The following is a 26,031-nucleotide window of genomic DNA, read 5'->3' as shown; positions in this document are numbered from 1 at the left end:
CTATATCTTTCTTTACGGGTATCTTAACTTCTTCCAGTGTGAAGTAATTGGTAGATTGGTAAACTACATTTCTAGAGTAGCTACCCTAACACTATCAATTATAGGCATTTCGCTGCACCCGCCATAACATCTGCTTAATATGTGTATGTGACCAATAACATTTGATTTGATTTTGATTTAATAGTATCTCATATCAAATTGTGATATATTGACTACAGCAGGCATGCAGTCAAGAACATGTGCAACAAATGGTGACTGAGTTAGACCGATTATTCAATGATAGAGTGAGAAGATGTGGCTTCACATGCTGCTCTGACAATCCAAGACAGACAACCCCAATTACCCAGAAACGGCAACACAATAACTCCCTATGAAGCTTTAGAAACCCCAAAGACTCTCTCTTCCACTTGCTCTCCCACTCGCTGCACACATGTGACCGACTGACTCAGCGATGGGCCGCGAGAGATAATTGACTTTTGTTTTGTGCGCACCGTAATCAAGACAGACGAACCACAGATTATTATGAACATGTGCTGTGTACAAAATAATGTCAAAGTTAGCAAGCTGGTTGATTTATTTATTTATGATATTTAATGATTTACGCTTCCTTCGCAACGCCAATAGCCATATTCACGGTGGTTGGAACTTCTGAATAAGGGACATTTTTTATATAGACAATGGCGGCTTAAAATCTCTACATACAATGGCCAGACATATTAAAATGTGTTCCATTGCAGGGAGTCAGAGCCCAAATAATAAGCCCTTTGGATATTTGGTGGAACAGTTGTCATGGGCAACTGAGATGAGCACTGACAAGCAATATTATGTGAATCAACTTGCACTTGGCCCAAACAATATATGGTCTTCTGCCATAAAAGTTTGAGATAACTCTCTGGATATTGTAGGGAACTTAAACATAGCAAAGTAAACAATTGACTCCAGTTATGTTAATCAGTAACTCCAGGATTAGTCGTTCTAATATGTGGGTGCAGCGATGAGAAACTATCTGAGAGATAAATCGGATCATTTTCACATGTTTATCCCCTTGTTTGTGAGTTTATACTGTATCCTGAAATAGTAACAGGCTGCAGTGGTTTTCATCAATATTAGAACACATACTCATTTGATAAACTTTCACGTCTAGGCGACATTAAATAGTTTGCTTTAGTCAGCAGACTATCCGGTTAATTAAACTACTATTGTATTTGAGTAGCACCAACATTGATTACCATCATTGAAAACGACGAAAGCACTGAATTTTACATCGTCACTACAATAAAACAGCACCTTTCACCTAAATTGTAACGTTTATTATTCACTGTGCACACAATGACAGATCTGTCGATCTCATGAAAAACCAAGAAAATGAAACAAGAAAGAAACTGGCCTGTCTGAGAAGTCAACCTTGCGTCGTCGTGGTCTCAAATCAGCAGAAAAACAAATGGTCTCATATCAACATATGAAGCTTAAACACACAGAAAATAGAGGAGGAGCTGTATGATCGATTATGATAAAGTGCCAAAATGATGTGTTCTGATGTTTTACGTCACTGAAACCTGATGTAACCGGACACTTTTGTATAACCGCAACCAATGAACACAGATGAGAATGAGATCACAGCTCTGTATGCAGTGAATGAATGAAGCCATTGGCTGACGCCTTGCATTTCCCCTCGAGACCAGCAGACCTTCACTCACTTTGATTCTCAGTCTTGTTTTTCTTCAAACTCAGTCAAATTGGAGTTGATATGATTTTCATTTGAGGCATATCTCGACAACACACGCGGCAACATGTCAATATCACGTTCAATTAATTGAGCAAGGATCTTTGCGGTTAAGAAAGGAGTGCTCTTTCTACTGTCTTTGCTTGAAAATGCAACATAACCCAGGCAGGATGTAGGCCTACCATCTGGTTCATAAATGACTGCAAACAAAAGCTATGCTACAGCAGAATAGAACCAACGTGATTGATTCTACTTGTAAAATACACTTTAATGTTGATTTTTGTCGTTGTTGTAGTCAACACACCAATAGCAATGGAACCATTTTAGAAAAAAGGGGGATTGATAGTGGGATGGGTACCATTTTCTAAAAGACACGCATAATCTTCAGTCAGAGTTTTCAAAAAAAAAAGTATTTTTTACACTTAGTACAAAAAAGACATTTCTACCCGTTAGTGCTTTGTTTTAAGATACTATAACATAAATAAACCATTTATTTTCAGTGTTCAAACAGACAGTTCCAGTGTGACTGGAAAACGGACATACTCTGTTCCAGTTGGCAGCAGAGGGCTTACTATAGAGACTCAGCTTTCGGTGCGCCCCAAGGCACCACGCTAACACAGCGTTCTTCATGTCTACACAACTCCAAAAAGAAAACACCTCCTGTTTGGGGGCTAAAATATTCACCTCTGCTCTCTCCCTCTGTGGAAAAACAAAAGAAAACTCCAAAGAGTTCTTACTAGAAGACTTTTAGATGACTCTTTCTCAGAGTCTCATCCCTCAACAGTTACTGTCAATTTCTACCACATCTCCAGTCTCTTTCTGGTCCATTTAGAAGCCATTCCGGGAAATAAAGATCTACAAATCCCAGAGTGCAATGCACAGTTCCCGTCCAGGCACTATTTGTTTCCTGTAGTCCCAACTTTTAGAGTCACTTTGAATACATCACTACATGAGCACACATTATTTTGTCTCAGTCGGCCAAAGATTTGGGGTAGTATTATTACCTATTGATATTTAGCCTTTACTTTCTTGAAAAGCAAATTTTGATTCTGCTGTGCAAAACGATGCCATGAAGAGCTGACATGAAAAATTCCATTCCTTTTTTATTGTAAAGTCTCATTGTTCCTGTTCCAAGACATGTCCATTTATCTTTCCTCTGGGGGTCTTCCTCCTCATCCAACTAGTCCTGCTACGCCCCTCCCCGTCATAGTACCGTACTGTAGGTCCGTTATGACAAACCCCTTTATTTGCAGGTAAACACCTCCGTCCTCTCGCTGCACGTGTTGCACTTGACAAAGCAGCACCACTGGAACTTACAGTTGCACTGCCACACTTTGGTGTACTGGTGCGTGTTGTAGCCCCGGCCGCAGCACATGAGGTCGCAGCCGTCTGTGTGGGGCGAGGTGCGGTTACACAGCCTCCCCTGGGTACCCACGCTCCCCGTGGCCGCGTCCTCCTCGCAGTAGTTGGGCGACCTCTCAATGTAGACGAGGTCGGTCTCCATGGGCTTGCGGAAGCCCTGGGTCTTCTTCACCTTGAGGAAGGTGGGCTGGCGTAGTCGGCTGGCCCGGACCACTTCCACATGAACCGCCTCGTTGTACTTGTCCTTCAGGATATAGCCGATCTCTCTGAACTTGGGCAGGGTCGTCCAGCAAGTCTTGGTAGTGCAGGAGCCCGACACGCCGTGACACTTACACTCCAACTTCATCCGCTCTTCCAGGACCTGCATGGACACACAGGAAGAGAGCGATGTAAGAGGTTACATGGCGTTACAAGACATTACATTGCATTCCTGTGGCAGGCCCAGCGTTAAAATACTGGAATGGCCTGACTAGGGTGGAAACAGAAATCAAGGCCAGGGTGAAGAGGTTCCTAGCTCTTCTGCTAAATGAATGATGGAAAAACAGTCAACAGAAGGTCAGTGAGAAAAGATGGCCCTTGGTATAATATCATTTTAAGATCAGAGTCTGTAATAAAAGACCAAGCTGTTCTCAAATGTTGTTGAACCACCACACCTTTATCCGCACCAAAACTCCTAATTAATTACCTCTTGAGCCAACAAATGGATACTATTTTAGTGTGTTTGGCAATAACTACAGTGCCTTTCAAAAGTATTCACCCCCTTGGGATTTTTCCTATTTTGTTGCATTACAACCTGTCATTTAAATGGATTTCTATCTGGATTTCATGTAATGGACAAAAATAGTAAAAATTGGTAAGACAAAATAAGAAACCTGTTTTTTTTAAATCGCCCAAAATAAAAAACTGAAAAATGGTGCGGCCATATGTATTCACCCCCTTTGCTATGAAGCCCCTAAATAAGATCTGGTGCAACCAATTACCTTCTGAAGTCACATAATTAGTTAAATAAAGTCCACCTGTGTGCAATCTAAGTGTCACGTGATCTGTCACATGATCTCATTATATATATATATATATATATATATATATATATATACATATATATATATATACCTATTCTGAAAGGCCCCAGAGTCTGCAACACCAATAAGCAAAGGGCACCACCAAGCAAGCGGCACCATGAAGACCAAGGAGCTCTCCAAAGAGCTCAGGGACAAAGTTGTGGAGAAGAACAGATCAGGGTTGGGTTATAAAAAAAGATCAGGAACTTTGAACATCCCACGGAGCACCATTAAATCCATTATTAATCATTTGAAAGAACATGTCACCACAACAAACCTGCCAAGAGAGGGCCGCCCAGCAAAACGCATGGACCAGGAAAGGAAGACATTAATCAGAGAGGCAACAAAGAGACCAAAGATAACCCTGAAAGAGCTGCAAAGCTCCACAGTGGAGATTTTAATATCTGTCCTTAGGACCACGTTAAGCCGTACACTCCACAGAGCTGGGCTTTATAGAAGAGTGTCCAGAAAAAAGACATTGCTTAAAGAAAACAATTACGCAAACACGTTCGGTGTTCGCCAAAAGGCATGTGGGAGACTCCCCAAATATATGGAAGGTGGTACTCTGGTCAGATGAGACTAAAATTGAGCTTTTTGGCAATCAAGGAAAACACTATGTCTGGCGCAAACCCAACACCTCTCATCACCTCGATAACACTATCCCCACAGTGAAGCATGGTGGTGGCAGCATAATGTTGTGGGGATGTTTTTCATCGGCAGGGACTGGGAAACTGGTCAGAATTGAAGAAATTATGGATGGCGCTAAATACAGGGAAATCCTTGAGGGAAACCTTTTCCAGTCTTCCAAAGATTTGAAACTGGGACAGAGGTTCACCTTCCAGCAGGACAATGACCCTAAGCATACTGCTAAAGCAACACTAGAGTGGTTCAAGGGGAAACATTTAAATGTCTTGGAATGGTCTAGTCAAAGCTCAGACCTCATTCCAATTGAGACTCTGTGGTATAACTTAAAGATTGCTGAACAACAGCGAAACCCATCCAACTTGAAGGAGCTGGAGCAGTTCTGCCTTTTAATGGGCAAAAATCCCAGTGGCTAGATGTGCCAAGAGACATACCCCAAAAAAACTTGCAGCTGTAATTGCTGAAAAAGGTGGCTCTACAAAGTATTGATTTTGGGGGGGGGGTGAATAGTTGAAGTTTTCTTATTTCTGGGTTGTTTCACAATAAAAAGTATGTTGCATCTTCAAAGTGGTAGGCATATTATGTAAATCCTAATGATAAAAATCCCGCAAAGATCTAATTTTAATTCCAGGTTGTAAGGCAACAAAATAGGAAAAATGCCAAGGGGGGTGAATACTTTGGCAAGCCACTGTACTGACCTCCCAAACACAGTCGTCTAATGCAAGGTGAAATGTGACAGGATTCTGTCCAACAATCCTCCATTGGGCTTTTGGTAAAAGTATGAGAAAATGTAATGATACTTACAAAATGCTTTACAGCCTTCCTTGACATTTTTAAAAGGACATACTCAGATAGTAATCATACTTGAATACTTGAAACCATCAAGTTTAAACATCTCTCCTTATAAGAGTTTACTTAATATTATTTAAATAAAAGTCTGGGAACATACCACACTGTTGCATGGCCAAAAAAGACAACGGTTGTCTATGTTGTATTTGCAGCACTGTTTGGATGGCATGTTTCTATGGATGCTGGTATTTCTCTGATATAACGTCAGCTTCACAGTTCACACCAGTGCTTTCCTAGTTTGTTTTCTCTTCAGTGTTACATATACATATTTTAGAGAAAGACCAAGAGACAATCTGAGTGAAGAGGACATATTTATTTGAGTTCAATATTGGGTCTATTAATGAATAACCAAGAGTTGGCAGCAGATGGTTGGTAAATGCCCTCTTTGTTTGGAGGGGGTCCCTGTAAGTGGAAACGGATGTCCACAATGACAGATCTGTGGAATTCCAAACACATTTGTTTGGAAGTATTTGACTTAATATTGTGTTATAGAATGGGGAGTTTTATTTTATCTGAATTCACACTTGTTGTTTGTTCTGTGCGTTGTGCCACATCCACTTACGTCTAAGGGTCAAACATTTGCATCCTGGCTAAGCGTAGAACAGGGGTGTCAAAACAATTTGGCCCGGGGGCCGTATTCGGTCTTCAACGAGGTCTGGAGGGCCGCACTGAAAATATGTTATATTCCCTCGCCATCAAAATCTGAAGAAATTGTTCTATATCTATAGTTTTTTTTAAATGTTCTATTGTCCCTGACTGTCTTGCTTTCATTTAGGTGATTATTAGTGAACTGGACACAGTCCAGAAACTGTATGAATGTAGGTCCATTATCATTACTACACAATTTTGAGTTGGTTTTAGTTATTTTAAAATCTATTGAGTTTGTTTTCCACCACCAATTTTTTTTTCAAAACAATATGTATTTTTTCAATATATTTTATTAACTTAAACCACCCCCTGGCTAGATAAGACCCCCTCACGGGCCGTAGAGCGAGGAAAAATGCCATTTCTGGTCATATTCTACCATGTAATTATCCCTACCTTCCTGAACACCACATCAAAAGCAGAGGAAAATAAATCTAAATCTCATATAACCATACACCATTACACTTGAGTTAAATGTGGATCATTCGGCTATTTTATTTGTTGCAGATACGTTGGGCAGACATCCTCGACAGATGACCATTAACTGTTTGCATCTGGATCACGGTGTACACTGGGAGCATGGTTTGGTTTATTAAGTAAAGAAGCATGGTGTTTAAATGAACAAGCTCGATGCATGAAGTACTGGATGTCGCAATTAAACAGATCCTCCAAAACCAACACTTCAAAGTCTCTTATCTTGAATCAAAACACTCTGACATGTTCAAATAGCAGAAACGGAATCCTTTTGGAAATGCACTAGCACTGGTTAATTTCCCCTACCCCACGCCCTCACCCAGCTCATCTTCAGCTCCAACATGTGGCACACAGTGTAGTAGAGAACTCCTACTAAAATGCCTAATCCTAGGGCATCTGGGAAATATTGTGTGGTGTCCACAGCAGTTTAGTGTCAGGAATGAGACAATCCTTGTTCTACAACAGGCTTCCAGTAACCTACTGTAGTACTGCGTTCCACCACTACAGTACAAACTGTATTTTGTAGAGAACAGAGAGGGTAAAGTCATGGAGAAATAAGAGACCGTGGCTCTTGTATGAGACATGGAATACATAAACACTTCTGTAGTACTCTTAACATGACTCTTTCAACCTAATTGGGCGCTTCTACTTGTAAGAACCAAGCATGTATTTGTTGTATAAGATGTTCCGTTTTGTTGGCAGGGCATTTTTCCAGAGCCGTTTTTTTTCCAGGCACGATGCCTTGCCAGCAGTAGTCATCGTTTCTATCAGACACTCACAGACACTTCTATCAGACACGTTGTACGCTGAGTTATCGATTAATACATGCCGTTAGACTCTTACTCTTGATACGGTGTGTGATTTGAAATCCCTCATTAGCAGATATCTGATTGAAAGAGAGGGGAGAAGGTAAAAGATTTGAGGGTCAACCAAGAATCTCATCACACATGGTGATTCAGAATGAGGATTTCCAAAAACATACTGTCGGCACAAACCACAATGATTGTCTATGTGAAACAGACTGACTGAATGGTTGGAAACATTTACTTTACAGTGTGTCCGTCAAACCTCTTGTCTGCTACCAATTAGTCAGATATGACCAGATTTCCTCGAAAAGAATCTGGTCAAACTTCCAGAGAGACTAAATAATTCCATGGGTTTGTCTGTATTTATTTGGGATTTACAGAACTGGAGCCGACAGTGTTTGTGTCGGAATGTTCTAGATGCAAAGCGATCTTTGTAGTGGTAGAGTAGTAGACTCTCAAACTTGTTAGACACCAGAGTATTTCGTTAAATGGTCTAGGGCCAGCTTCAATCAAACCCCAAACACTTAAAGAAAAGGACATTATTCCTGTGCTGTGAAAATGCAGCCATTCAAACTGGAAATATGTTTAGTTGAGTTTCCCTCTTGTCTCGTTAATCAACAGACTGCACTAGAAAAAGTCATTTTCCCCCCACAACTCCAGTTTCCACAGCGTGTGTTTGATTGAATCCCATCATCCATACCAAACCTCTGCCAGGCCTAACTCAGACTCAGACAGGTCACCTGACCGCGATCCCCTCATATCAGTCTGCATGCGTTAACTCCACCATTGTCGCTGTGCTTTCAGAAACAGAATGGGTGCAGTGAAATAGCAGTGCTGTGTTTTTGGTACGGCTGAGAGAACTGCAATAATATCCTGTTCCTGACTTTACACTTCATAATTCCATGAAAGGGCTGGATGGAGGGCCATGGCAGAACTCCATCTGGCAGCTGGCGGCCGGCCGCACTCCGCTTCCCTAGCAAGCAGCGAGCACACGATAAAACCCTGAACTTATTAATTAGATCCATTTGTCACCAGAATGCCAGAGAAGCACAGGCAGGCAGTCAGGCTCTCTCGCTCTTTCTTTCTTTCACTCTCTCTCTCTCTCTCTCTCATCTTTATGTCATTTTTGCGCTCTCTCACTCCTTCTTTCTACATCTCTCTCACTTCACCTCTCTGTCTCCCTCCCTCCCTCCCTCCCTCCCTCCCTTATGGTTCATGTTGTTCTGTGTTCTGAGATGACTAATAGCAAACAAACATAGCCCAAGTGTGCCAGATCACTCCTAGAGAAAAATACACCCCATTATGGTAGGGGAAAAAAACAGTAATTGAGCTAAAGCAAAACAAGCTGCTGAGAGGCTAACTGGGACTTGTCAATCAGCACGTCACCCAATCAGGGGTTCCCGCCACCAGTCTGTAGGTTTCCACTCTTTCTCAGGCCTGGGTGTTTACACATGGATGCATGCGCACAGACACCAAACTAAAAAGACAAAGATGCATTTCTTCTATGTGGGTGTTTACCTTTCTCCCTGCCTCATTGTTGTGGAGGTTCATCAGCCGGCGCGTGGTCTTCTTGATCTCACGGGCGTCTACGAACCTCCTGGAGAACTCCACGCCATACTTGATGTCCGCCGAGCAGCCTCCCCACTTCCAGCCCTCCTCCTGATTATAGTAACCCTGCTTCTCCCGGTCGCAGCCACACTGGCTCAGGTTGCCCTGGCTACACGCCGCCGTGATGGCGTGGGCTACGCCGGCGGCCGTGATAGCGTACGTGAATGCAGCCTCCCGGCTACCTGAGAAGAGGAGACGGGAGAGAGAGTAAGGTCGTTAAATAGTTGTAGAACTACAACGATGACAACTGAACACTATAGAAGCTGGTGTGAACTGTGACCTCGTTGCTCCCGTTTGTATTCTATTCCCACTTGATCTAGACACGGAAATCCGGCATAACCCTCCAGGCAAGACCTCCCCTGCGTCCCTCCCTCCTTCCCCTCCTGCACCTTAGTAACGTGGTCACAGTGCAGACCACAAAGTCCTTAAGCACAGCCTCCAAGTATGCGGTGCTGTGATTCCAGGCAGAGTGGAGAGAGGAGAGTACTCTAGCTAGGTGCTGTCCAAAGTGCTGAATTCCTCTCCTCGAGCACCTTGTACTGCTGCCCACATTACTACAGCTGTGGTCTGCAGGTCTGCCTGGCTGCTTAGTGCACTTACTTTCCTTTTCTTGGCTATCTCTCTCTCTCTCTCTGTCTGTAGTAGCCTGGCAGCAAAGGTTTCCCTCTCTGGTGTTCTCTCTGTCGACAGTACAGTTTGCAGTGGTTAGGATTTCAGTATTGCTGGTAAAGGCTAAGGCCATGTACGCATAAGGTCAGAGGACAATCAACAGGCAAAAGTGACACATGTAGTCTTTCCTCCAATGAGAGTTATTGTTCAGGGCCGTCAACACAGATGTTTTGTTCTACCATCCCTTTTCAAGTATGCATCCCCTAGTGCTGTCCCATGGTCAGTAGGCAGTGCCTTTAAAAGACTGCTGTGCTCTAAAAGGGTCCGTGGGCGCTGTGCTGTCACTGCCAGTGACCCAGGTGTCCCCTGAGCCGTCCTTAATGTGAGCGAGAGTAGAGAGGATCTGCGCTTCAAAGAAAGAGGGCGGAGGGAGAACAAACGCTACTGGTGACTAACCAGTGTGTTTTAGTGGGCCTCTAAGCATTCATGAGGGGGAGTGGGGGATCTTTTCTTCTTTAAAAAAAAACCCATGGCTGTTCCTGTTTCTTTTACGTAACATATTTTGCCTGTAACGTCACAGGAAGCACACTGTAGAACTCATGGTTGTGTTTTCATCTTACTCTAACGTTTCTTCTGTTTCATGTGAATACTATTAATCAAGCATTTCAGATATCAAGGAGATTTTATGATCGGTCCGGTATACTTTCTGCTGTCTGGTCCACATGGCCTACTGTACCAGGCTACCAGCATGAGGGAAGGGGAAAATATCTTGACGTTCAGCAACGTGTGGCCACTCCATATTGCAATGTATTTAGCCAAATTACAGAAAAAAAACACGACATACCTCAAACGTGAAAAGTGGTAGGTTATTTGCCTAAGCAAATAAATATTTTACAGTTTAGAAACTTACTAGACGTAAAATCACTGCTTAATTGTCCTTATTTTACAGCCCCAAACACTGTGGTCACAGCTAGTGGAGGCTGCTAGTCCGTGCAGGAGCTAGCCCCGGCCATGACTGCTGCTATTGCTAATGACCTGGACTGCCTGCCCACTGGCCTGCCGTATGTACTGTATGAGGAATGACTCACAACCACCAGCCTTCCTGGTTATCAACAGAGATGTGACCTGCCAGCTTGTGGTTACTTACAGCTCAGATTGACTTCGAAATTGGATGTCTGTGCATGTCCTGAGGACGTCGGGAATTGCCTTCAAAACTGGCCACTAGGGGCAACGGTGAGCACTATTACCATCAAGTAGGTTTGGGTTTAAAGGGATACTTTGGGATTTTGGCAATGAGGACCTTTTATCTATTTCCCCAGAGTCAGATGAACTTGTGGGGAAATAGATTCCACAAACGTGTTTGTCTATTTTGTTGTGCTGTTACATTTGTATTGACGTTTTTGTTTGTGTCCGATGCACTCAGGGTGTTGTTACATGTCCACCTGAAAATCACCACAATGTTCCCACCCCCAATTTGTGAATATGTGTGTTCAATCAGAGTGGTAGACACTGGTTTTGCATTTTGGGGTATTAACCATATCGCAAACCTTACCCTTAACTTAACCATTCGGGAATGAATGCCTAAACTTAATGTTTTAATCCAAAAACTGTAACCCTTAACCTAACTATTTGAAATGATGTGGAGTAGGAGGAGCAATCTGGGATGTTTAAAACACTTTGAAATTTGACGCTTGGAGAAACATGTTTAAACATCAGAATGTGAATTAAAACGGGTCAAACCGTGAGATCTTGTTGCTGAGCTATCCCCACCTCACGCACACAGTCACACACACTGAAACACACACAGAATCGCACACACAACGTCACATGTGCACAGACACACACAAAGACACACATACTCAGAATACACACACACACCGAACACACACACGCGGGGCAGTGTGATGGTAAAAACAGAATGGATACGGGAGTTTCCAGCGTAGGAAGGGTGGTTCCCTGTGCCATAGATGCAGGCCTGTTTCTGGGGCCATTCTGCCTGCACTAAAACTGCTCATGGGGAAAACGATGATGATTGGGTGGGCTGGTATTGGTTGACACCCCCTGTTGGCTCTGGAACCAGGGTTTGAGTTTTAGTGAGGTCCCAGGATTTGTTTTTGAATGTTGAAGTTCATTTACTGCATATCTATACAATGAAACAACTTTAAAATGCTATTTGGAAAACAGGAAAAACAAGCGAAATTTACCCCCGCCATTATCACCTTGGTTCATTCACCTCAGTCGATCTACAAACACATAACCTATTACTTATACAATTGTAATGTTATACCCCTGAAAGAGGGGAAATATGAGATGTGATTCACACTGACACGTAGCATCAGCAACTGTTCAGTCGGTTGTAATGATGAATTGCATAAAATCATCAAATCTTTGCATAGATATCTCTTTGCTCAAATTGCATGGTGTTCACGTGTGTCTATTCCTAGGCAACACTGATCAAGCTCCGCACAAACAGACGTCAACGGAGCACACAGATGATCGTTTTATCACTTTAACACGAATGATTACAATATTACTTACGATTCTGTATTAATATCAGTGATGTAGTGGTAAAAACAAAAGGTGGATAAACTATGAACTGCAGTGGGTGATCGAGATAAGATGAACAACCACCGATATAAACGAAAAGGTCATCACAACTTTTGAACTGTATTGTTTGCATTTTGATTGCATGTCGAGATGTTCATATTGAAACATATATATATATATATATATATATTTTTTTTTTAAGTTACTAACCTGTTTGATAAGATTAGTACAGATTTTCTCAGGGGACCCCACATGGGGACTGACCCCCAGTTTAGGAGCCACTATACAAACCTCCCTCTCTGCTTGCTTCTCTCTCTCTCTGTTTCCTGTGCTTCCTCCTGCATGCATTGCAGTCTGCCTCAGCCTCACCAATGAGCGCCACATCACTGTCTGTCTCAGTAATCTACTCTCTGTAAAGCAAAGTTATTATGAGTACTTAGTAGCCATTTTTTTTGCTTCTGCTGAGGTAGGCTCTGGTTAATGTTAGCTGCTTAGTTCTTCCTTCTAGCTGGCTAAGTAATACTAGCCAGAGCCCTTAAATGTTACTACCATAGAAGTCTCTACGGCAGCTAGCCACCTGACTGACTGACATATAAATTACTATTTACCAGTTGTGGACTCGTTCTCCGAGAGGCAGTTTTGTTTGGTGGATGTCTGTACACAGAAGTCGTGGGTCGGTTTTAAAATGGACTTTTGTCCAGCATCTCGCAAACACACTGTCAGCAGCGTCTCTAGTTGCCAACTTGAGCCCGGAGACATTTGAGGTAGTTGGGGTAGTTTGTTTCGTGTCTCACTCATTCGCAAAGAGGCAGGCGCAATCAGAAGTCAGTAGATCATGAGTATAAGTGTTCTGAGCTTTGATCGACGCTGGGAGCAAAATTTAGATGTGTAAAAATGTATATTTTCTCTATTTTTTAAATATATTTTTTACTGAGGTCCAAACCTCGGTGTCCTCATATGTAGTTATGGCCCTGCACGGAACTGCCAGCCAACGCTAAGAGGGCTTAGTCTAGTAACGAGAGAAAATGGTAGGAAAGCAGCACCCACTTTGTTCTGCTGCAGTAATCCTATGCACATGCGGGAGCTCCGTTTGTGGGAATCAGCATTATCCATCACACAATGATGTCAACATCATGCTTGCATGTCTTTATTCACATTTTAATTCACACAACTGGTAGTCTTGAATCAGACTGTTTACAACTGTGCAAGGAATGTTTGCAGACCCAAGACCCTAGGGAGCTGCTTGATGCTTGGACTAGCTAGCAGAACAACAAGTGTTGGCACTGCTTCCATGGAGGAGATGGTTGATGCTGCAACCTTCAGGTGCTCCATTTCTGTGTTGGAGTCTCAGAGTATCAGTGAGTGTAAGGTTTGATGGAGTAGTCTTGGTGATGAAGTTTCATCATTGATCCGTGAGGTGATTTATTTTGTATTGATAAGCCAGACGTTCAACGCTGTGTTGTTGTGCTGTGGGCGCGATGCTCAAATATATGTACAGTATGAATGGGAGTTGTGTACACGGAGACCCCGCTTGATGAATAGGAATGTGGTTTATGAAAGAGAAAAAGGCTAAAGAGGCAGCAGGCCCCAGAGTCCTGACAGGATTCCAGGAAGAACCACCCTGGGATAGCCTTCTCTGCTGCCAGTGGAAAATTGGACTGACCAGAAAAACCTCAATGAACTTGGAACAGTCTGGGGAGAAGAATAGGGGAATATTAAACCAGATGTTTAATGGAGTTTAGTGGCAAGTGTCTGTGACAGTGTCCAAGATGGAAACTAAGGAAGAGAAGGAAGGCACAAGCTTTTCCCTGAGTGCAGGTACCAGTCAACATCCCGGGGCCATAAAGAGAAGGAAGGCACAAGCTTTTCCCTGAGTGCAGGTACCAGTCAACATCCCGGGGCCATAAAGAGAAGGAAGGCACAAGCTTTTCCCTGAGTGCAGGTACCAGTCAACATCCCGGGGCCATAAAGAGAAGGAAGGCACAAGCTCTTCCCTGAGAGCAGGTACCAGCCAACATCCCGGGGCCATAAAGAGAAGGAAGGCACAAGCTTTTCCCTGAGTGCAGGTACCAGTCAACATCCCGGGGCCATAAAGAGAAGGAAGGCACAAGCTCTTCCCTGAGAGCAGGTACCAGTCAACATCCCAGGGCCATAAAGAGAAGGAAGGCACAAGCTCTTCCCTGAGTGCAGGTACCAGTCAACATCCCAGGGCCATAAAGAGAAGGAAGGCACAAGCTCTTCCCTGAGAGCAGGTACCAGTCAACATCCCAGGGCGATACAGGATGGCTCGCTACACCCTGTATGGAGGAATACACCTTGTATGGAGTGGGTGTGAGAGTGTGGCCTTCGCATAAGCGGACCACTGCCTGGCCTCTGCTTGTTTGTCATGTCTTGCCGTATCAAATGAACCCAAACATTTCTGTATGTGGTAGCAGGACGCTTTTACATCAATCTGTGTTTAAACCGGAGGCGAGTGCACCACAAACATTTCACATGACACAGCAATGGAGTTATACAGCCGGAGAGAGTACAGACACTGCAGACAGTGCTAGGCTACACTAGCAAAGCTCTCCTGGTGACAAAGGAGATGATTGTGGACTACAGGAAAACGAGGACTGAGCACGCCTCCATTCTCATCGACGGGGCTGCAGTGGAGCAGGTTGAGAGCTTCAAGTTACTTGACAGTCGTGAAGAGGGCACGACAAAATCTATTCCTCCTGGGGAGACTGAAAAGATTTGCCATGGGTCCTCAGATCCTCAAAAGGTTCCACAGCTGCGCCATCGAGAGCATCCTGGCTGGTTGCATCACTGCCTGGTATGGCAACTGCTCGGCCTCAACCCGCAAGGCACTACAGATGGTAGTGCGAACGGCCCAGTACATCACTGGGGTCAAGCTTCCTGCCATCCAGGACCTCTATACCAGGCGGAGTCAGAGGAAGGCCCTGAAAATTGTCAAAGACTCCTGCCACCCTGGTCATAGATTGTTCTCTCTGCTACCGCACGGCAAGCGGTATCGAAGCAGCAAGTCTAGGTCCAGGAGGCTTTTAAACAGCTTCTACCCCCAAGCCATAAGACTCCTGAACACCTAAATTGCCGTGTCGCCCCCCTCCCCCTATTACACCGCTGCTACTCTCTGTTGTTATCATCTATGCATAGTCACTTTAATAACTCTACCTACATGTACTTGCTCCCTCAACTAACCGGTGCCCCCACACATTGACTCTGTACAAGTACCCCCTGAATAATGTCCCGCTATTGTTATTTTACTGCTGCTCTTTAATTACTTGTTACTTGTATTTCTTATTCTTATCAGTATTTTTTTTAACTGCATTGTTGGTTAAGGGCTCGTAAGTAAGCATTTGGCCTTTGTTGATTTTGTTGACAAGGGAGGAAAATAGGACACAAAGGGACACAGAAATGACACATTGGGGACAGTCGCCGTAGAAACCACAGTTGGTTCACAAGTACTGAGGTTACTGCCAACCCCTGGCCCTCTGGTGAGCTTCTGGTCTGGACACTGTGCTGCCTGGAAACACTACAACTAACCATCGCTGTGCTATGGACTGGCAATGTGCTTCCTCTTTAGAGCCTGTGTTTGTTTGGTGCTGTGTACGTGATGGGGGACAGGGGATCAGACCAAGGGGCCAGGGTTCTGGTCTATAGAAGCATCGACTGCTCCTTCAGTCTTGTACTGCAGTTTAACTGAGTCCCGGGTTCAGAAAGAATTTCTATAGGTGGCCACCTAGAGAAGTCAGACCGGAAAATTCCTAATAAGACACTTTAGACATTACCTATGTGCACAAAACATCCATTTAATTATTCAAATAATTGTCGCTGAGGATGATTATCCCCCCCATCATTAACATTTTATATTCATCCAATGTCTGCCATGTTTTTGGATGACGTGATGACATCGTCGCTCCCCTCCCTGGTTGCGGTCCAATCGTGTTATTTTTACCCCCTCAGCCCTCGCGCTAGCCACTTTCCCTCAGGAGAATCCCGGTCGAAACTGGATGCAGTTTGATTGACATCTTATGTGGCGGTCCAATTCACAAAAGTTTCTCAATCGGCCCTCAAATTAGCTCGAGGGCGAGAGTGAACAACTTTAATCACTTCTGGGGTTGATGAGACCAACAATTCAAAGCAAACTGTAGTCACATGTCAAACTCCAGTGGCTGCAAAGTGTCAAATTGAATCAACACGCTGCATTTTCGGCACGTGAGACAAAAATCTATAGATGACATTTATTTTAGCGGTGGCAAATGGAGATATGATGCTCAAAGTGACTTCATAAACATATTTTTGGAATTCTGGAATAAAAGACCATAAAACTAGCTAGCCAGCTACCTGACAGGAGTGCTAGCTAGCTATGTTAGCTTGCTAGGTACATCAATAGCTTCAGATTGGTTGTTTTTAGGCTCAACAAGATTCCCACCGATCATCACTCCCTCGCTTGGGCAAGGGACATTTAAGGTACACTCGGTCGTGACGATGGCAAACATCATTCAAGGGCTGAGGGTTGAGGTCCGAGGGCTGTCTAATTCACGTTTGGGCCGCAGCCCCTGTATGCACATGTAAAGTTGGGCTGCATAAACCGGATGCAACCTGGACATAGACGGTCCATGAATCGGCATATGTGAACGTGAGTAGATTACGTTGACAACAACGGTCGGACATCTTGGACGCGGTCTCCAGTTCTTTATACCTCAGTGGGTCAGACAGAGAGTCACAGAGCACACAAATGACTTAATCACTGCTCTGGGGCGGGGCATAGGGATAAAGAGAGAGGAGGAGGAGCTGGGGAGAGGGGAGTGGGCCCCGGACGGAATCAAGAACACACACACACTCACGCACGCACACACATACACACAGACAGATACAGATACATCGATATAGCCTTGCACACATGCACGCGCACGCACACACACACACACACACACACACACATACACACACACACACACACACACACTAAGCTCAGCAGTGCAGACCAGTGGCCTCTACACACAAGCCAAGCGCCTGTAAAAGAGGGGGGGAGGCCTTGGCTGCCGGAGAGGAAGGCCCCTGTCTCTAAATGCACTCAGAGAGGGAGAGGAGTTGGAGGAGGAGAGATGAAGAGTGTCTTGCTTACAGCATGGAAGCATTACAGTTGAGGAGGACAGTTCTATATAGTTCTAGTTTGAAGTAATCTGTTAAAGCACAGACTGAGAGCCCATAATGTACAGCACACATGTAATCATTGACTTGGAACAAAGAAAAAAGGTGGCACCTGCTGGTAGCCACAAGGTGCTGCAGTTAGGCAGTGTGGTTTGTGTTTGCTTGTGTTTGCAATTCAACTGCAACCACACAGGCATGAAAAGGCATTGCGGTTTCAGAGAGTCAGAGTGCCACTAGGAAAAGGGTTGAGCATTATCCCGAAAAAAGGAAAGGCAACTAAATACTAATACTAAATCAGTGTTTCCAATGATAACCCAAGAAGTTTATGCCATACATGTATGTACTCCACACTGTACATCCCACTGTACATACATGGTGCTGTTACTTCCCCCCTCTCTCCAGGGCCCCAGTAGAGGAAAACCCTTGCTTTGTATACCAACCAATTTCTCTCTTTCTTTCTTTCTTTCTTTCTTTCCTTCTCTCTCACTTTTGCTCTCTCTCTCTATCTCTCTCTCCCCGAGCTGACTAATGCACTCTGTACTACTGTTTTTCGTTCCGCTTTATGTACCGTTGCTATGAACATATGCTCTGAGCAAATTATAGACAAAGTTGTGGTCCGTGAGGTTTGCAGCTAGAGGAATTAGTGCAGCCATGTTCCTGTACAATAAAGTAATATTGTTTTACCAGAAGTACATACTGAATACACTCACATTGCAAAGCGCGTATATATACTGTAATGCTGTGGGAGTCACACACTCAGGCAGGCGGAATAAGTCTTAAGTTCTGGTCCATAGGACGATGACGAAGAGAGAGCGAGTTAAGTGTTAGTTAGAACTGAAAAACAATGTGAGTGCATTCGGGGCGTAATGGTTTTAAATACTGGGATGCCAACCAATCTCCCTCTCTAAGACCTACAGTTGGAACACTGTTCATGTGCCCGCACTTCTCCCATCTATCTTCCCCGAGGTGAAGATAAAGATTCTGACACAATGATGACTCTGCCCAAAAAAAACGTGCCAAAATCCATTAAAAAGACTTGAACGGAAAATCCCGTAATGAGTCGGGACAGTTCAAGACCTCATCTAATTGAGCAACTCAGAAAGTCATTCATTTGATGTCATTGTTAGAGGTTCTAGTCCATTTGAATGATTGGCATCTTGTTTGTGTGTCAACTGTTAAGTAGTACGCTGCCTAGATATCCAATGTACTGGTTAAACTGTAACTCAATCACTCACTGGAGTCTCAGAGGATATCTGATCGTCCTGACATTAACAACATGCAAAGTCTCCCATTTTCATATTGTCACCTCGATAAGGGGTTAAAGCCTCTTGAACATTTTCCACCTCCAAAACCTCTCCGTATCTGTCTCTCAATCAACTCTCTTTAATGTTCAATAGTGCTGTGATTGTTGGCACATGTAAATGTGCTCTGCCGACTTGCGTGTAGTGGATACAGTCCGTGCTGGGATTGTGTGGAACAAAGCGCGCTTTGAGATTACAGTTGATCCTCTCACATCCTGTTCCCCTGCGTCTGGCGGCCAGACGGACACAGGCGGACACAGGCGGACACAGGCGGACACAGACGGACACAGGCGGACACAGACGGACACAGATCCCAGCGGACGATAACACCACGCGGGTTATCCACCGACTCCGGCCCACGGCATCAGGCCCCCGGGGGCCGAGGGGTAGGGCAGGCCGGGACACGCAGCTCCTGTCAGCAAACAGTATACTCTGTAGGTGAGAGTGGACCCCCATGCTGTCTGAGAGAGAGGGGGAGAGGGGTAGGTGGAGAGAGAGAGCAGCCGTGGGGACCAGACACAACTGGTTCCCCGACGTAGGAGGTGAGGCCTGCCTAGGCAACAAACGCATTATGGAAAACACTGCCCAGTGTCTAAGGCGGAAGAGATCCTGATGACCCTGATAAAGCCTACAGATGGTGATACACATATCAACCTTTGCCATGCCTTGGGGACTAACCCACTCTCCGAAGGTCAACCCACACCCACCGACTACTGTACCCGATGAAGGCTACAGATACAGCCCACACTGTAGTGGAACACAGCCAGACTCACCACATAACAGCACAGTACCTGATCAACTCTAATGATCAACTCTAATAATCAAATCCAATGATCAACTCCAATGATCAACTATTAATGACAAACTCCAATGATCAACTCAAATGATCAAATCCAATGATCAACTCAAATGATCAACTCCAATGATCAACTCTAATGATCAAATCCAATGATCAAATCCAATGATCAACTCCAATGATCAACTCCAATGATCAACTCTAAAGTGAAAAACTATAATGATCAACTCCAATGACCAACTCCAATGACCAACTCTAATGTGATAAATTCTAATGATCAACTCCAATGATCAAGTCTAATGATCAACTCCAATGATCAGCTCCAATGATCAACTATAATGTGACCAACTCTAATGGTCAACTCTAATGTGATCAACTCTAATGATCAACTCTAATGATCAACTCCAATGATCAACTCCAATGTGATAAACTCTAATGATCAACTCCAATGATCAACTCCAATGACCCTGATAAAGCCTACAGATGGTGATACACATTCTACATGTTTCCATCAGAAGTTCCTCGCCCCATTCTGTTTCCCCTGGCCTCCGTGGCCAGCGGATTAGGCCTACCCACATGATGATGGCTCCAAACATAGGTATTTTATTCGCCACCAGTCTCGCATAGCACAATGCACGCATCATCTGCACAGGGTTATCCACATGACATGAGTTACTTGGCTATATGGTTGTCTCTGTTTACTGAGCGCCGTGCGGGCTTTACGTTGCACATTAAATCAAGTTCTACAGCGTTCTCATCTTTCCATGATAACGCTGTAGAAAGTCTGATAGCATATCAGCTTTGATTACAATCATTTGCTTGAGAGTAATATAGCCAACAGGAAGAGGAGAGTGGTCCAGTATTGCTCAGTTAGTGCAGCATAGTGCTTTCACTGACAGGGTTGTGGGTTCGATTCCCGGGGCCACAAATAGGTAAAAATGGATGCACACATTGCTGTAAGTTGCTTTGGATAAAAGTGTCTGCAAAATGGCATATATTATTATAAATAGTGAAGTTAAAAGGAATGGGCTCGGTAGTTGTGTACTACTGAAGTGATGAATGATATTTTGGGAGAGTTCATCGGTGTCAAAGCAGCCACTTACGTTGCTCTTACAGTCTTAAAAAATGTGTTTTTCCTCTCTACATTAAACAAGGATGGGTTGGTTAAACCCTTGGCTGTGGAATGGAATGTGTTCGCTTACGAGCTGTGTGTCAGCAGAGACTTGTGCAATCAGATGGGGCATCAAATCATTATTCTAGCAAGAATTTAATTACTACATTTCACTCCCCACCAGTCATGTTGGATGTCAAATATGGGGAGGGAAGACAAGCCAATAAACGTAGGAAAAAAAATAGATGACCACTATCATATGATAATGTATAGTCACTCCTTCCTGGGATTCAATGACTAATATATAGTGTTTACTTTGCAAAGGCTGACATTTTCTGACCGGCTCTCTATGCTCTTTTACATTTAGAATGCCTTGGGGGGGGTTCCCACAAGTTTATATTTGAAGGGAATGTGTTTATTTTCGAATTTGTATTTGACTTTCCCATTTAAATGAAAAAATGAGTGGTTGTAGAAAACTTCAGCTGGTCACAATGAATATCCCAAAATGCCTTTCCTTTAATTTCGTAAAGTTGGATGAAATCATGCAACACATGCATAAATTAAACCATATGTGTATGTTTTGATCATAGCAGTGCATTTAAATACATTGTTAGGTTTGGGAGGATAGTCACTCATAATTAGGATCAGGTTCTATGGCGATACTGTCTGTGTTTGCATTCTTTTAAGATACAGTTTCACCACAAATTACGAAGTGATTCTGAGAAAAGGAAGGAGATCTTACCAATTCATTTATAATTGGAGTCTTTAGTTGTCCTGCAATTGTGACCTTCAGCTATATTACAGTACATGAGACAAAGCTATACTTTCTTTGTTGGCACTGAAACCCGCAAATGACCGAGAATAACAAATCTACACCTGAAATGTATTGCTACTTCAATGATAGCATCTTATCTCATTAAAAGGACCACAGGAAATAATGTGACATAATTGGGAGACATTACATGGCAATGAATTCATTTGGACTGAATCGCCAATAAAGACATTATTTATTTGAGCTTAGCTAGCCTACGACAGCTCAATCTCATATAGTACATCACAGTATAACAGTGGAATCCTTTAAACTGATGATAGCCGATAGCACTCCTTCCAAGAGTTGTCAATGTACAGATGCATAAGCAACTTGTAGAAAATCATGATTTTCATGAAAACAACCTCCATTGTGGAACGAGAGACAAACCGAACCAACTCATCACTGATTTTATACATTTATGCTGCGGTCTGATATTAGCATAACATTTGCCAAAAATACTGCAGAAAATGCATGCTCTGTGCACAGGCACAGCATTCCTTTAAATAAACACATAGAAAATTGAGAAGAATCTTCTGCATCTGACCAGTGGCAAAAATGTACACCATTTTGCTTGTGAGTCACCTGTTTAAGTCTAAACTTGAACATTATTCACCTTTCCTCTGTTCAGCCCACTTCTAAACAGAGATTTTTAAAAACACTCTAATCAGTCTGACTTATGGAGCGAGGCGATCTGTTGACTGTGACCCTTCCCCCTCCCTGTCTGATGTCTGATCCGGGGAGATGGTCTGTCTATGGGAGTAGTAGTTTGCATCTTCAGCTCCTGATCAAGTATGTGCCTGTCCTAACCCTTTCCTCTCAAGTGGCTTCCAATGAACCTGCTGACTTCCACATCTTTTATCTGTATAGACGTCTGTTTGGCTCGGCCCTACCCCAGCCGCCCGGCCGCTGGGCAGCAGTAGCACTCCCCCTCTACAACCCTCACCCCACCCCCCTGGGGGATGTGGGGGAGTGAGAGAGCGCTTCATTGTGGAGACGATACTGTATTGTATGCACCCAGGCGAGTGGGAAATAGAGACGGAACCACCCCCATCCCCTCCCTGATACCCCCCACCAGCTCTCACATTCCACCCCAGTTAAGTTTTTTCCTCTTTTAAAAGCCCCCAGACCTCTCGTTCGCTTGCTAACCAGCCGGTTGGAGCTGCTAGGCATTTTTCATGCCGTCCGTTTGCCTCCTAGCTGGTCGTGCCTTGGAGTGCCTCTCTCCAGAGTTGTACTCATGGAGTCAGGCTCAGCGCTATAACTCAACTCACTGCCTGCCTGTCTGTCTGTCGGCTGCCTTCAGGCTGCTGCTTCTAAGAAAAGGTGCAGCGAGAGCAGGAGGCAATGCAATGTGGCCCATAGAGCAGAACGGCCTGCTAGTCTGACAGCTTCTCCTCTCTGATGATTGAAGAGATGTTTTTGTGTGAAAAGCAATCTGGTCCAAAAAAAACGAAGGGACTACTACTGCATTGCTTTGTCATTAAATGTAGGATGTAGATTGAGTTCTCCAGTCTCTAATAGATTCTAACAAGTGGATTCCCCAGCCCAGCCCGGGCTTTTAGTGTTGGTATGAAATTAAAGCAGCATTCCTATGTCGTGCACTGAGAGGGTCACCTGCCCCTGTCCTGCATCCATTCTCCATTCTTGTGCAATGAGCCAGGGGCCAGAGTAATTGAACTTTTGCAATATCTCACCGCTGAGCACAACAAGAACCTCTTTGAGATGAAAAGCATGAATCACTATGGTGACAAACTGGTTGGAAAGTTAAACAGAAAGTAACCAGAGCAGGGCAGTTATACGACGGGGCCTACGTCTGCCTTTGATGCTGAGTGTAGCCGTTGAAAGGTGTCTATTTTCATACTATAATCGCTAACCTCAAGTGCTCTGCTCTTCTGTTCAGGCTGTGAAAGCTGTTAAAGCTGAAGGTGCTCAGGCTCGGGGGCTCAGGATATCTCTGGTGTAGATGCTCTCCACAATCTACCGTATATCACATCAACTATTTCCAATTGAAGATGGCATTTTTCATCCTAAATGACCAGGAAGCAACAGGCCAAAGTAGACAGCAGTGTTAAAACTGATAAGGTGTTGACTTCCCACAGGTTATGAGAAGAGAAACTAAGGTTGGAATTATGGTTGTAGTCAACCCCACCATACATCACTTTTATTCAGCGCTGTATTAAAACCTTACTTCTGAGTATCACTCTCTTGCCATTTATCCTGGCCTTTTCCACGTCTCCGACCAGCCCTAGTGCAACAATCTGCTTTGCCTATCCATAGCCCCTCCCTGCCTTGATGATGGATCTGACTTCAGTTGTATTATTTACTGTTAATAGAGGGTAATATACCACTCAATAACACCCACTTCTGTTAGCACGGGATAATTCACTCCACATTTTATGGGCTCAAGGTACAGAGCAGTGCCAATATCATTCTGCTAAGGCACATGACAACGTGAGTGAGTGAGATTACTATAGCTTCTGTGTCCAGAGGAGGAAACACAAACATATTTTAATACCCAGCATCCAGTGTTTATGGCCTTGTTCTCCAATGTGTCAGTTAGAGCATAACAGGAGAGCCAACGACTCTTTGCACAACAGAGGAACTGTTGAAGGACGTGACCGTAATGAGTATGGTTCCATCCATGTTTCCATCCATCCTTTAAAGTCCCATCGAACTAACAGAGATGCCAGTGTCAAGGAAGGCTGCGGTAGCATCGGCAGATAAAGGATATATATATATATATATATGCAGGATATATCTATATTTACAGTATAATAACACATAAATAAATATCAAATGAATGGCCTTTTTTTAAACAGAATCTTTCCTTGAATCAAGATATTTGGGGTTCTGTCCTACTCAATAACCCAGCTATTAATGTGTACTTTCTTGGAAACCGAATGTAATACCACGGAACCCGGCCAAACTGACCGACTCCATCCAAGTGCAAGCAGCGCAGAGAGAAAGCATTAGGCTTGTGGTTCCCTGATCTTTAACTCTTCAGAAAACAACGGCATCTCCCCCGATCCAAAACTAAGACTGGATCACTGAGAATAGGAAAGGTTTAGTGTTCATAATTTGGGGGATTTGAATGAAAAACTTCAGTGGGAGTGGAATATGCATTTTTCTCCTTGCAGTTGATTATGATCATGTGGGATTTTGCAGATTCGGGAGGAGACGGACTGTAACATTTGTCTATTGAGGAGGTGTAAATTCCATCACTTCATATGTCACACTGTCATGCATACAACATATTTAAAGAACACGGCTACTCTCATCATGCACAAATCAAATTAGTATCAAAAACAATCTATGGTGTATTGACAATAAAGCCCTGAGATAAATACTCAATAAATGGTCACATCCATCCACTGACCTTTCTGCCTACAGTACTGGAGTGGTTGAGCTCACGGGTAATTGGCCATGGCAGCAGCCAATCACTAACCAGTATGAGTCAATCTCTACAGTACCAGTACCCACTGTCTGGCTGTAGCTCTGAGAGAGTGTAGTGAAACATCCCTGGCTTCGCTGTCAGTGAGTATCATGGAGGAAAGTATGGTAGCACAGTACGAGAGAAAAAATAAATATGCCTCATCTCTGCCTCCTCTAGAGAAGAGGTTCCCTCTCTCTCTCTCCGGGGGTGTAGGATGGAGGAAAACATCCGCCTAAAGTTAAATCGCACGACTAACTAAAGGCTTTGACCAGAGATGTGGCTGGTTCATGAGTCAAGTAGTTTGAATAGTTCATACAAATGTTCTAAAAACATAAGCGTAGTTCACATGCAGTATCAGTGACCTGATCGATTTCTCAGTGATAAAGCAAGGCGTGACATGTGGTACTGTTCAGTTCAAGTCTCCCTGAAACTAAGCAAAAAAGAAAATGTGAAAAAAAGGAGTGCATAAGAGATGCTGAACGCAGAAGAAAATGAGACGAGATCCATTACAAAAGTGCCAGATTTACAACAAAGAGAAACGCTTTTAGAGGGGTTGGAGCGAAGTCAGCCGCTCCTAAATAGCAGTGATTGTTAACAGAGCTATTGGATTAAATGCATAGTCGAACCGCACTTTAACAGCGACAAACATTTCTAAATGAAACAAATGTATAAAAGTCTGTAAAAAAAAAGCCATACAAAAAGAGGTCTGCGGAATTCAGTTTCAAACAAAAGCCCCGTAAATGTTTGTCTGCTTGTAGCTTGTTCTGACTGTCTGTACACGCGCGCGCACACACACACACACACACACACACACACACACATACACACACACACACGTGAACCAAGCAATGGACACAACCAATTTCCTAAGATTAACAACAGATGTGTCCATCTATTTCTGTTCAACAAAGTTCTCTACAATAATACCATTAGTTGTCTCCTCATTTGCTATATCATTTTTCAACCATACTTTTTCCCCATTAGACTTTGGTGCTTCTGGTAACCTTTCCATAACTTTGCTGCAGCCAGCTTTTAACCAGAAGTTCAATGCAAATCAAAAGAAATCAAGCCACGCTGCAGAAATGTAACGGTGTGA

The 26,031-nt window shown here is 43.7% G+C and overlaps 1 protein-coding gene across 2 annotated transcripts in view; it reads right to left on the bottom strand.

Annotated features, from left to right (window-relative positions):
* Positions 1-1,288: 1,288 nt before the first annotated feature.
* Positions 1,289-26,031, bottom strand: part of LOC115134433 (protein Wnt-7b-like) — a 33,503-nt gene continuing 8,760 nt past the window's right edge. For both annotated transcript variants that reach the window (XM_029668390.2, XM_029668389.2), the window contains exons 3-4: positions 9,081-9,352; positions 1,289-3,446 (exon numbers count right to left, since the gene is read on the bottom strand). In XM_029668390.2, the coding sequence (XP_029524250.1) occupies positions 2,967-3,446; positions 9,081-9,352 (752 nt within the window). In that variant the 3' untranslated portion in view covers positions 1,289-2,966. The remainder of the gene's footprint in view (positions 3,447-9,080; positions 9,353-26,031) is intronic.

The sequence above is a fragment of the Oncorhynchus nerka genome, linkage group LG9a (genome assembly GCF_034236695.1).
Source record: "Oncorhynchus nerka isolate Pitt River linkage group LG9a, Oner_Uvic_2.0, whole genome shotgun sequence".
NCBI lineage: Eukaryota > Metazoa > Chordata > Actinopteri > Salmoniformes > Salmonidae > Oncorhynchus > Oncorhynchus nerka.
Note: the sequence above shows the minus strand (reverse complement) of the source record. Positions and strands in the feature narration are given on the sequence as shown.